Source organism: Salmo salar, chromosome 19, assembly GCF_965601325.2.
Source record: "Salmo salar chromosome 19, fSalSal1, whole genome shotgun sequence".
Classification (NCBI taxonomy): Eukaryota; Metazoa; Chordata; class Actinopteri; order Salmoniformes; family Salmonidae; genus Salmo; species Salmo salar.
In genome coordinates this window covers 15,398,216-15,412,162 of record NC_138309.1, presented here as the reverse complement: position 1 = coordinate 15,412,162, position 13,947 = coordinate 15,398,216, and the positions used below count along the sequence as shown (strand labels likewise).

At 42.2% G+C, this 13,947-nt stretch overlaps 1 protein-coding gene across 1 annotated transcript in view; it reads right to left on the bottom strand.

Moving 5' to 3' along the window:
- The window catches only part of plppr4b (phospholipid phosphatase related 4b), a 42,605-nt gene that overhangs the window by 25,595 nt on the left and 3,063 nt on the right, over positions 1 to 13,947 (bottom strand). The window contains exon 2 of the mRNA XM_014157389.3: positions 6,497 to 6,682. Within this exon, the coding sequence (XP_014012864.1) occupies positions 6,497 to 6,682 (186 nt within the window). The remainder of the gene's footprint in view (positions 1 to 6,496; positions 6,683 to 13,947) is intronic.

The window sequence follows — 13,947 nt, the reverse complement described above, 5'->3', positions numbered from 1 at the left end:
CGTTAAGAATTCCCTTCACTGCTGGTTCGATCCCAGGCAGCCGGCCGCGACCGGGAGACCCATGAGGCGGCGCACAATTGGCTCAGCATCGTCCGAGTTAGGGGAGGTTTTGGCCGGCCGGGTTGTCCTTGTCCCATCGCGCTCTAGCGACTCCTGTTGTCCTTGTCCCAATGCACGCTGACATGGTCGCCAGGTGTACGGTGTTTCCTCTGACACATTGGTGTCGCTGGCTTCCGGGTTAAGCGAGCATTGTGTCAAGAAGCCGTGCGGCTTGGCGGGTTATGTTTCGGAGGACGCACAGCTCTCGACCTTCGCCTCTCCCGAATCCGTACGGGAGTTGCAGCGATGGAACAAGACTGTAACTACCAATTGGATATCACGAAATTGGGGAGAAAAATGTGTATTTTGTCTTTTAAATGAATTAAAAAGAAGAGGCCTAGCCTGAACCATGAAATACAGCCCGAGACCATTACTCATCCTCCACCAAACTTTACAGTTGGCACTATGCATTCGGGCAGTTAGCGTTCTCCTGGCATCCGCCAAACCCAGATTCGTCCGTCGGACTGTCAGATGGTGAAGCGTGATTCATCACTCCAAAGACGCGTTTCCACTGCTCCGGAGTCCAATGGGGGGTGAGCTTTACACCATTCCAGCCAATGCTTGGCATTGTGCATGGTGATCTTAGACTTGTGTGCGGCTGCTTGGCCATGGAAACTCATTTCATGACGCTCCCGACGAACAGTTCTTGTGCTAATGTTGCTTCCATAAGTAGTTTGGAACTCGGTAGTGAGTGTTGCAACTGAGGACAGATGATTTCTACGAGCTACGAGCTTCAGCACTCGGTTGTCCCGTTCTGTGAGCTTGTGTTGCCTACCACTTCGGGGCTAAACTGTTGTTGTTTCTATAAGTTACCACTTCACAATAATAGCACTTACAGTTGACCGGGGCAGCTCTAGCAGGGCAGAAATCTGACGAACTGACTTGTTGGAAAGGTGGCATCCTATGACGGTGCCACGTTGAAAGTCACTGAGCTCTTCAGTAAGACCATTCTACTGCCAATGTTTTTGTCTATGGAGATTGCATGGCTCTGTGCTCGGTTTTATACACCTGTCAGCAACGGGTGTGGCTGAAATAGCCGAATCCACTAAATTGAAGATACTTTTGTAAATACAGTGCTTTCGGAAAGTATTCAGACCCCTTGACTTTTTCCTCAATTTGTTATGTTACAGCCTTATTCTAAAATGGATTAAAGAAATACAAAATCTCAGCAATCTACACACAATACCTCATAATACCTCATAATACAATACCTCATAATGACAAAAACAGGTTTTTAGAATTTGTTGCTAATTTATATATATATAAAAAACAGAAAGGCCTTATTTACACATTGGTATAAGACTTGAAATTCAGCTCAGGTGCATCCTGTTTCCATTGATCATCTTTGAGATGTATCTACAAATTGATTGGAGTCCACCTGTGGTAAATTAAACAGCTGTACATTTAAATGAAACATGGTGAAGCCCCAAAATTGCCCTCGCTAGAAGCCTGTGTTTCAGACATAAGGAAGTGGATGGCTGCAAACTTTCTACTTTTAAACTCGGACAAAACAGAGATGCTTGTTCTAGGTCCCAAGAAACAATGAGATCTTCTGTTAAATCTGACAATTAATCTTGATGGTTATACAGTCGTATCAAATAAAACTGTGAAGAACCTCGGCGTTACTCTGGACCCTGATCTCTCTTTTGAAGAACATATCACGACTGTTTCAAGGGCAGCTTTTTTCCATCTATGTAACATTGCAAAAATCAGAAACTTTCTGTCCACAAATGAAGCAGAAAAATTAATCCATGCTTTTGTTGGACTACTGCAATGCTCTACTTTTAGTTAGTGCTAAATACGGCTGCTAGAATCCTGACTAGAACCAAAACATTTGATCATATTACTCCAGTGCTAGCCTCCCTACACTGGCTTTCTGTTAAGGCAAGGGCTGATTTCAAGGTTTTACTGCTAACCTACAAAGCATTACATGGGCTTACTCCTACCTATCTTTCCGATTTGGTCCTGCCGTACATACCTACATGTACGCTACGGTCACAAGACGCAGGCCTCCTAATTGTCCCTAGAATTTCTAAGCAAATAGCTGGAGGCAGGGCTTTCTCCTATAGAGCTCCATTTTTATGGAATGGTCTGCCTACCAATGTGAGAGATGCAGACTCGGTCTCAACCTTTAAGTCTTTACTGAAGACTCATCTCTTCAGTGGGTCCTATGATTGAGTGTAGTCTGGCCCAGGAGTGTGAAGGTGAACGGAAAGGCTCTGGAGCAACGAACCGCCCTTGCTGTCTCTGCCTGGCCGGTTCCCCTCTCTCCACTGGGATTCTCTGCCTCTAACCCTATTACAGGGGCTGAGTCACTGGCTTATTGGTGTTCTTCCATGCCGTCCCTAGGACGGGTGCGTCACTTGAGTGGGTTGAGTCACTGACGTGGTCTTCCTGTCTGGGTTGGCGCCCCCCTTGGGTTGTGCCGTGGCGGAGATCTTTGTGGGCTATACTCTGCCTTGTCTCAGGATGGTAAGTTGGTGGTTGAAGATATCCCTCTAGTGGTGTGGGGGCTGTGCTTTGGCAAAGTGGGTGGGGTTATATCCTTCCTGTTTGGCCCTGTCCGGGGGTATCGTCGGTTGGGGCCACAGTGTCTCCTGACCCCTCCTGTCTCAGCCTCCAGTATTTATGCTGCAGTAGTTTATGTGTCGGGGGGCTAGGGTCAGTCTGTTATCCTGTTGGGGCTCGGGGGCAGTATTGAGACATTTTGAAAAAAATATGTGCCCATTTTTAACTGCCTCCTACACCAACTCAGAAGCTAGGATATGCATATTATTAACACATTCGGATAGAAAACACTCTGAATTTTCTAAAACAGTTTGAATGGTGTCTGTAAGTATAACAAAACTCATATTGCAGGCAAAAACCTGTGAAAAATAGATTTTAAAAAATGTGAATTTTGTGACTGTACTATTTAGTGTCATTGTTTTATAGATACCATAGTGAGAAAGGATTCATTTCACAACACCTACGGCTTCCACTAGATGTCAACGATCTTTATAAAGTTGTTTGAAGCGTCTATGATAAACAGAGAGCAAATTAGAATCCAAGGAAGTTGACATGTCATCACTTCATTTTTTTGCGCCTGCGCATAAATCTGAGAAACATGAGTTTTGTCTTCATTGTTTATCTCGACATAGGATAGGTTGTGTGAAAATATTACTGATGTTTAACGTTAAAAATGGACCAAAAGATTAATGCTAAACAACATTTGACATTTTTGAACGAACATAAATAGATTATTTACTAGGTTTTTTTAGCTTTTCGGCGTGATTTTACAGTCCCCCACCACGTTTTGTGGGAGCATAATGAACGCTAAGTACTTGGTGTTATTTGGACATAAATTATGAACTTTGTCAAAAGAAACCACATTTGTTCCGGACCTGTGATGCCTTCCGGACCTGGGATGCCAGTCTTCTGATGGAGATAATCAAAGGTAAGGGGATATTTACAATGTTATTATCGATTTTAGATGATGCTAACTGTATAGCATAGCCTGTTGTTCTTAGCATAGCACCCCGTTTATTGCAAAATGTGATTTCCCAGTAAAGTTATTTTGAGATCTGGCCATTCGGTAGCAATTACGAGATGATAATATATTATTCTTTGAATGACAATATTATAATTTACCAATGTTTTCGAATAGTAATTTTGTTATGTTCACCGGAAGCATTTCAGAGAAGAAAAAAATCTGAATTTCACGCTACTGTAAAATGCTGTTTTTGGATATAAATATGAACTTGATGGAACAAAAAATGCATGTATTGTATAACATAATGTCCTAGGAGTGTCATCTGATGGAGATTGACAAAAGTTAGTGCATAATTCAAGCTGGTTTCTGCTTTTGGTGACGCCTGACCTTGAATTGAAAATGGATGTTTGTACTTTTGTGGCTATGTACTGTCCTAACATAATCTAACTTTATGCTTTTGCCGTAAAGCCTCTTTGAAAATCGAACAATGTGGTTAGATTAAGGAGATGTTTATCATTTAAATTGTGTATAATAGTTGATTGTTTGAGAAATTGAAATTATTAGATTTTTGATGTTTTGAATTTCCAGCCTTGTTAGCAATCCCGGCTCGGGGTTCATTGCTAACCTGTAGCCCCAACAGGTTATATCTGGAGTATTTCTTTCTTTCTTTCTTTCTTTCTTTCTTTCTTTCTTTCTTTCTTTCTTTCTTTCTTTCTTTCTTTCTTTCTTTCTTTCTTTCTTTCTTTCTTTCTTTCTTTCTTTCTCTCTCTCTCTCTCTCTCGGAGGACCTGAGCCCTAGACCATGCCTCAGGACTACCTGACATGATGACTCCTTGCTGTCCCCAGTCCACCTGGCCGTGCTGCTGCTCCAGTTTCAACTGTTCTGCCTGCGGCTATGGAACTCTGACCTGTTCACCGGACGTGCTACCTGTCCCAGACCTGCTGTTTTCTACTCTCTAGAGACAGCAGGAGCGGTAGAGATACTCTCAATGATCGGCTATGAAAAGCCAACTGACATTTACTCTTGAGGTGCTGACTTGTTGCACTATCGACAACTGGGATTATTATCATTTATGAACATTTGAACATCTTGGCCATGTTCGGTTATAATGTCCACCCGGCACAGCCAGAAGAGGACTGGCCACCCCTCATAGCCTGGTTCCTCTCTAGGTTTCTTCCTAGGTTTTGGCCTTTCTAGGAATTTTTCCTAGCCACCGTGCTTCTACACCTGCATTGCTTGCTGTTTGGGGTTTTAGGCTGGGTTTCTGTACAGCACTTTGAGATATCAGCTGATGTAATATGGGCTATATAAATACATTTGATTTGATTTGAAATTGATTGGACATTAGTTGGAAAGACATACACCGGTCTATATAAGATCCCATAGTTGACAGTGCATGTCAGAGCAAAAGCCATGAGGTTGAAGGAATTGTCAGTTGAGCTCCGAGACAGGATTGTGTCGAGGCACAGATCGGTGAAAGGGTACCAAAAAATGTCTGCAGCATTGATGGTCCACAACTCAAGTTGCCTTCATCTTCCTAGAGCTGGCCACCCGGCCAAACTGAGCAATTGGGGGAGAAGGGCCTTGTTCAGGGAGATGACCAAGAACTCAATGGTCTCTCTAATAGAGCTCTAGAGTTTCTCTGTGGAGATGGGAAAACCTTCCAGATGGACAACCATCTCTGCAGCACTCTACCAATCAGGCCTTTTATGGTAGAGTTGCCAGACGGAAGCCACTCCTCAGTAAAAGGCACATGACAGCCCTCTTGGAATTTGCCAAAAGACCCCTAAAAGACTCTCAGACCATGAGAAACAAGATTCTCTGGTCTGATGAAACCAAGATTGAACTATATGGCCTGAATGCCAAGCGTCACGTCTGGAGGAAACCTGGCACCATCCCTACCTCAAAGCATGGTGGTTGCAGCATCATGATGTGGGGATATTTTTCAGCAGCAGGGACTGGGAGACTAGTCAGGATCGAGGCAAAGATGAAGGGAGCAATGTATAGAGCGATCCTTGATGAAAACCTGCTCCAGAGCACTCAGGATGTCAGACTGGGGCGAAGGTTCACCTTCCAACAGGACAACGACCTTAAGCACACAGCCAAGACAACGCAGGAGTGGCTTCGGGACAAGTCTCTGAATGTCCTTGAGTGGCCCAGCCAGAGCCCGGACTTGAACCCGATCAAAAATCTCTGGAGAGACCTGAAAATAGCTGTGCAGCAACACTCCCCATCCAACCTGACAGAGCTTGAGAGGATCTACAGAGAGGAATGGGAGAAACTCCCCAAATACAGGTGTGTCAAGCTTGTAGCGTCATACCCAAAATTAATCGAGGATGTAATCGCTGTCAAAGGTGCGTCAACAAAGTACTGAGTAAAGGGTCAGAATACTTATGTAAATGTAATATTTCAGTATATTTTTTTATACATTTGCAAAAATTTCCAAAAACCTGTTTTTGCTTTGTCATTATGGGGTACTTACTATGTGTAGATCGATGAGGGAAAAAAAAATGTAATACATTTTATTAATAATGTAACAAAATGTTCAAAAAGTCAAGGGGTCTGAATACTTTCCGATTGCACTGTATAGTGTAGTTGAAGATGCTATTTGTGATAAGTGCCTTTTCTTTTTATAAGTGCCTCAGATCAATACAGGAGGATTCTGGTAGTAAACAAGGATTTCTGGTGGATAGAGAAAATATTTTGATGAGAGTTAGAGTTTTGTTTCGACAAGTCAAACTTCTCAAACACATCATTAGTCATACTTCGGACAACATCTTCAAAATCCTTAGCAGACGGTAATCTCAGTCTTTTAGCTAGTGGGGAAGAGGCATCAACAGTGACACCAGATGAAATTGAATGTCAGATCACTGTACCCTTTACTTGCCTGCCTTCATTTGTGTGTGTGTGTGTGTGTTACTGACCGTGATGGCAGGTCCAGCGAAGGCCAGGCTGAGCAGCATGAGCAGGGGGATAATCTCATGAGTGGACTCTATGTAGGGCAGGCTGAGGCTGCGGTCGTGGCAGCTGTACCCCGAGCGGACCGGCTTGAACACGTCTGTCAGCTCCAGAAAGTACAGACTCACCACCGACGACACCAGGATGGGGAGCTGCCCACGGGTAAACAAACAAACAAACAGATAAACAGAGAGGCAAAACATCAAACATGATATGTCAGAATCATTGTGTGGTTCGATTCACTCATTACTCTGATTCCACTGTAGACGATGTATTCTGAGTCAATATCTCAGTTTCAGTGACCTGATGAAGGGGAAGTTGTCAAATCATAACTATGGTATGTCCACCACCTTCCAACACAATGAAAATGCGAAAAACACACCATTCATGTTAACGAATCCTAGTTAGAAAGCTAATACATCATTTGGAAATACAACTAATTGATTGCTCCCACAAGTCAAAGACATACAAAAGTAGGGAATTAAACAGGTTACTCTAATGAACTCATTGTGGTTAGTTCTTAGTCTCTAGTATTAGACAGATGGGTTACCTCCCACAATGTTCCAATGGTCTGGGATTTCAGAGACTAGTTGGTTCTAGGAACTACTGGAGCAAAATTGGCACCAGTAGAACATGCATTAAAATAACTAGCTCTTCTATGTGATGTTGTTTTGCAGGCTAAGATAGGAATCATCACTGAACTGATTTCACATCGACCTGTCACAGTTCAGTTCTGTCCCTTGTCTTCATCCAAGTAATTATGTCTTAAGTGCTCAGGGAGCATGGGTTCCCAAAGAGGAAAGTCACGTTTTTGTTTTTACAGGATATTACATTCCACACCATCTCCTAAAGCAGAAAGGAAAGAGGTTTGCCACCCACTAGGAGAAAATCTCATTAGGAAAAAGGGGTCACCTGATAAAGCCAAATAAATTATGATGATAAATCCAATTGGGATTTAATAGTGTACCCACAGAGATTTTGATATTGATATTAGCCTCGTACAAACCATCCTGATCTTGCAAGCTTACATTCTGCTTGGCTAATGAGAATGCAGCGGTCAGGATGGTCTTGGAACAGGCTAGGTTGATATGCCTGGTTGGTAGTACTGCAGTGTAATGTTGGGTAAACACTGGGGATCCAACACAATTAATATACAGAGTGGGACATGAATGACTGAAAAAAACAGATGTAATTTTAGCATGCAAATGTCAATGTTTTGTAGCTTACTGAACATGTCAATGTGTACCATTGAAAGTCTGTAAGACTTACAGTCCAGTAAATAAGTTACATGTGAAGCCAGATACATGTGTAATTAAATGTATAATTGGTAGCTCTCTGGGATGCAGTGCTGTACAGCATGCGGTCTGTGTTTGGCCTTGGGCATCCATCCTGATGCAGTAATTCCACATTCAGCTCTTAAACAGCCAGCCAGCATTAAAAGGAGGCTGTGACAGAGTACTCCACTGCTAGAGGAACAGAAGGACATCTTACTGATGCCAGAGTGTTAAAGTGACTCCACTCTATCAATCTACATACCTACCTACCTACCTACCTATTGATGCCCTCTTATACAATTCCTTCGGAAAGTATTCAGACCCCTTTACCTTTTTTTATAGTTTTTTTCCCTCATCAATCTACACACAGTACAATATAACAATGATTTTTGCTAATTTATTATAAATAAAAAACTGAAATACAAATTAACATAAATATTCAGCCCCTTTACTCAGTACTTTGCTGAAGCACCTTTGGCAGCAATTACAGACTCGAGTCTTCTTGTGTATGACGCTACAAGCTTGGCACACCTGTATTTGGGGAGTTTCTCCCATTCTTCTCTGCAGATCCTCTCAAGCTCTGTCAGGTTGGATGGGGAGCATTGCTGCACAGCTATTTTCAGGTCTCTCCAGAGATGCTCGATCGGGTTCAAGTCTGGGCTTTGGCTGCGCCACTGAAGGACATTCAGAGACTTGTCCTGAAGCCACTCCTGCGTTGTCTTGGCTGTGTGATTAGGGTCGTTGTCCTGTTGGAAGGTGAACCTTCACCCCAGTCTGAGGTCCTGAGTGCTCTTGAGCAGGTTTTCATCAAGGATCTCTCTGTACTTTGCTCCGTTCATCTTTGCCTCGATCCTGACTAGTCATAGTCCCTGTCGCTGAAAAACGTCCCCTCAGCATGATTCTGCCACCACCATGCTTTACCGTAGGGATGATGCCAGGTTTCCTCCAGACGTGACGTTTGGCATTCAGGCAAAGAGTTCAATCTTGGTTTCATCAGATCAGATAATCCTGTTTCTCATGGTCTGAGTGTCTTTAGGTGCCTTTTAGCAAACTCCAAGGGGGCTGTCATGTGACTTTTACTGAGAAGTCACTCTACCATAAAGGCCTAATTGGTGGAGTGCTGCAGAGATGGTTGTCCTTCTGAAAGGTTCTCCCATCTCCATAGAGGAACTCTAGAGCTCTATCAGAGAGACCATCGGGTTCTTGGTCACCTCCCCGAGTAAGGCCCTTCTCCCCAATTGCTCAGTTTGGCCGGGCAACCAAGCAGTAGGAAGAGTCTTGGAGGTTCTTCCATTTAGGAATGATGGAGGCCACAGTGTTCTTGGGGACATTCAATGCTGCATAAATGTTTTGGTACCCTTCCCCAGATCTGTACCTCGACACAATCCTGTCTCAGAGCGCTACGGACAATTCCTTCGACCCCATGGCTTGGTTTTTGGTCAACTGTGGGACCTTATACAGACCAGTGTGTGCCTTTCCAAATCATGTCCAACCAATTGAATTTACCACAGGTGGACTCCAATCAAGTTGCAGAACATCTCAAGGATGATCAATGGAAACAGGATGCACCTGAGCTCTATTTTGAGTCTCAAAGCAAAGGGTCTGAATACTTATGTAAATAAGGTATGTCTGTTTTTTATTTTTAATAAATATGCAAACATTTCTAAAAACCTGTTTTTGCTTTGTCATTATGAGTTATTGTGTGTAGATTGCTGAGGAAATGGTTTTATTTAATCCAGTTTAGAATAAGGCTGTATCGTAACAAAATGTGGAAAAAAGTCAAGGGGTCTGAATACTTTCCGAAGGCACTGTATATCACATCTGCAGTGCCTTCCATACATCAAAAACTGTCCAGACAGCATTTTTCACTCGACCAGCAATCTTTAAATATTTATGTTAGGGATATGTAATGACTGAGCTTGTTAGCCCATTACAAAACATTGATAGGGAAGGAAATCTTTCAACCATTTTAATTGGAAAACATGAGTTTGAATAAGGGAACTGGAGGTATGATGATCTCAGCATAGTCAACCCTGGCCAAACACACATTCATTCACGCATGCACACACACGCACACACACACACATGCTCACACAGGTACACAAACATGCTCACACACGCTCACACACACACACACACACACACACACACACACACACACACACACACACACACACACACACACACACACACACACACACACACACACACTGCCAAGTTCAGCTAGGATAAATATAGGTCAGTGGTACTGTGCCACCTTTCTCTCTAGAAGATAAACTACGTAGAATTTGTCAGCAGGCAGAAGCTCACTTCAATTCATCTCTATCCATTGCCAGGCTGATATTTACTGTACTAGGGTGCATCCCGGAAGGCACTGTATTCCCTATAACGTACACTACTTTTGACCAGGGCCCATAAGGAAATTTACACAGAGGACATACAGTTGAAGTCGGAAGTTCACATACACTTAGGTTGGAGTCATTAAAACTCATTTTTCAACCACTCCACAAATGTCTTGTTAACAAACTATCGTTTTGGCAAGTTGTTTAGGACATCTACTTTGTGCATGACACAAGTATTTTTTCCAACAATTGTTTACAGACAGGTTACTTCACTTATCATTCACTGTATCACAATTTCAGTAGGTCAGAAGTTTACATACACTAAGTTGACTGTGCATTTAAACAGCTTGGAAAATTCCAGAAAATGATGTCATGGCTTTAAAAGCTTCTGATAGGCTAATTGACATAATTTTTGTCAATTAGAGGTGTACCTGTGGATGTATTTCAAGGCCTACCTTCAAACTCAGTGCCTCTTTGCTTGACATCATGGGAAAATCAAAAGAAATCAGCCAAGACCTCAGAGAAAAAATTGTAGACCTCCACAAGTCTGGTTCATCCTTGGGAGCAATTTCCAAACGCCTGAAGGTACCACGTTCATCTGTACAAACAATAGTACGCAAGTACAAACACCATGGGCCCACACAGCCATCATACCGCTCAGGAAGGAGACGCGTTCTGTCTCCTAGAGATGAAGGTACTTTGGTGCGAAAAGTGCAAATCAATCCCAGAACAACAGCAAAGGACCGTGTGAAGATGCTGGAGGAAACAGATACAAAAGTATCTATATCCACAGTAAAACGAGTCCTATATCGACATAACTTGAAAGGCCGCTCAGCAAGGAAGAAGCCACTGCTCCAAAACCGCCATAAAAAAGCCAAATGACGGTCTGGACGCTTGCAAGCTGAAGAACACCATCCCAACCGTGAAGCACAGGGGTGGCAGCATCATGTTGTGGGGGTGCTTTACTGCAGGAGGGACTGGTGCACTTCACAAAATAGATGGCATCATGAGGCAGGAAAATTATGTGGATATATTGAAGCAACATCTCAAGACATCAGTCAGGAAGTTAAAGCTTGGTGGCAAATGGGTCTTCCAAATGGACAATGACCCCAAGCATACTTACAAAGTTGTGGCAAAATGGCTTAAGGACAACAAAGTCAAGGTATTGGAGAGGCCATCACAAAGCCCTGACCTCAGTCCTATAGAAAATGTGTGGGCAGAACTGAAAAAGCGTGTGTGAGCAAGGAGGCCTACAAACCTGACTCAGTTACACCAGCTCTGTCAGGAGGAATGGGCAAAAATTCCCCCAACTTACTGTGGGAAGCTTGTGCAAGGGTACCCAACATGTTTGACCCAAGTTAAACAATTCAAAGGCAATGCTACCAAATACTAATTGAGTGTATGCAAACCTCTGACCCACTGGGAATGTGATGAAAGAAATAAAACTGAAATAAATAATTCTCTCTACTATTATTCTGACATTTTACATTCTTAAAATCAAGTGGTGATCCTAACTGACCTAAGACAGGGAATTTTTTGCTAGGATTAAATGTCAGGAATTGTGAAAAACTGAGTTTAAATGTATTTGGCTAAGGTGTATGTACACTTCCGACATCAACTGTAAGTAGGTTGTAAGAAAAGTGTGTAATATAAATTTACCAATTTACAATTTCACAAGCTTTATCATCTAGCTAATCATCTAGCTAGCTACATTAGCCAGAATCTTTGCATTGGTTCCCAGGTTTGCATCGGTTCCCATTTTACTAGATCTAGCTGACTATCATGTAGAGTTTAGGCCTACATTTCCTCTTCCAATTATAATCTGGGGAGGTCAAAATAATGAAAAACGATCTAACAAATATTTTCATTTTAAAATGATGATTACTTCTCCTTTCCATTATCATTCACCTGATGATGAGACAAGCTTGCTAACATACTTTGGGTTGCCGGTTTGCCTGGGAGGGGGTCCCTGGTGTAGAAGCATATGCTATCTAGCGTTGCTGACTAGCGTCGCTAGCATGACTAGTATGCTAGCAAGCTTTAATGACGTTACCAGTTAGTCGTGGATGCGCAAAATCAAGCTAATGCTACTGAATTCATGACAAAATCATGTTTTTACATTGTAGTGGCTATTGCTGTTTTGGTTGTTTGTTTTTTGCTTAATGACCTTGGAAATATCATCTGTTTGCATTTCACTATGTGGCTAATCTGGTTTTAGCATGAGAAAAATGACTGAAGTCCCAAATTCCTGTGAGATACGGCAAGAATTTGCAGACTCAGATCTTCAGAAGTAAAAGATCTGGTCCTGGATTAGGAGCCTCTCTGTCACGTCCTGTCACGTTATTTTCTATGGTAGAGTAGGTCAGGGCGTGACAGGGGGTTTTGTCTAGTTTATTTATGTCTATGTTGGTTCTAGTTTCTTTTTTCTATGTTGGGGGTTTTGTCTAGTTTATGTATTTCTATGTGGGGTTCTAGTTTCTATGTTTGTTTGTTTTTTTTTGGGGGGGGGGGGTTCTGTCACGTCCTGACCATAGAAAGCTTTTATTTTCTATGTTTATTTATGTCTATGTTGGTTCTAGTTTCTTTTTTCTATGTTGGGGGTTTTGTCTAGTTTATGTATTTCTATGTTGGGTTCTAGTTTCTGTATTTCTATGTTGGTTTTTTGGGGGATCATCTCCAATTGGAGGCAGCTGGTCATCGTTGTCTCTAATTGGGGATCATATTTAAATTGTTGTTTTTCCCACTAGGTTTTGTGGGAGATTATTTTGAGTAAGTGTATGTTGCACCTCTTCGTCACGGTTTGTTGTTTTGTTTATGAGTTTATTTGTATGTCTTGCATAGTTTCACAGTTTAAATAAAATGTGGAACGATACACACGCTGCGTTTTGGTCCCATTCTTCAGACAGCCGTGACACTCTCCCTAATCTAAACCAGCAACGTAGTACACCTTTAGTAGTAAGGCCTAAAGGAGAACCCTCAAACTCTCACATGGGATGTATTCATGTACATTAGTGTTTCTAAAAACATACATAATTAGACTGCAACATTTACAATTTATAAACCCCAGGTGCATGCAGTCTAATGAACATGAATATGCTGGTAACACAAACAGTCCTATTTCTGTCCCCTATCTTGCCACTGCCAGACAAGACTGTACCTCTAATCTCACTCTGCTTTAACTCAGATCCAGTGATTACAGAAATGAAATGCAGGGAAGTGACAGATGAAGTTAAATAATGGATGGCTAGAAATGGAAAGTGGACTGGTTGGTCGGTGTGGGCTATTTATAGCATGTAACAGCAGGGGTTGGAACCAAAATTATTTTTCAATCATTTCATTCTGAACAGAACCATTTATTTTATTGTTCCACTGTTCCGACCTGAAAAATATAGTTCTGAACCGGTTCGAACTAAAAAGAGTACCGATTTATATCGTTCCTTTTAAACCTCTGAAATCAATTATTTTTTTGTACATTTAGCTTGACATTAAATTACTTCACCAATCAGTGTGGCTAGAGCAGCTCTACACCAGGCAAGCTATAGTTGTTTACATGTGTGATGGACAGACAAGTGTAGGGAGCGAGATGCGACAAATTTTGTGGGTGGGGAAAGAGCGAGAGAGGGTGGAGGAGGAGGCTTGGCTTAAAGTGCTGGGTATATTGTTATGACATGCATTATACTGAATTAGGCCCACAGAATTATACCTATGGAGGAGTTGCTTCTATGGAGGAATTTTGAATGTCTTTGAACTTCCAAGAGTTGGCTTAACGTCGGACCACAGCTAGCTAGCTAAAAAGCTTGT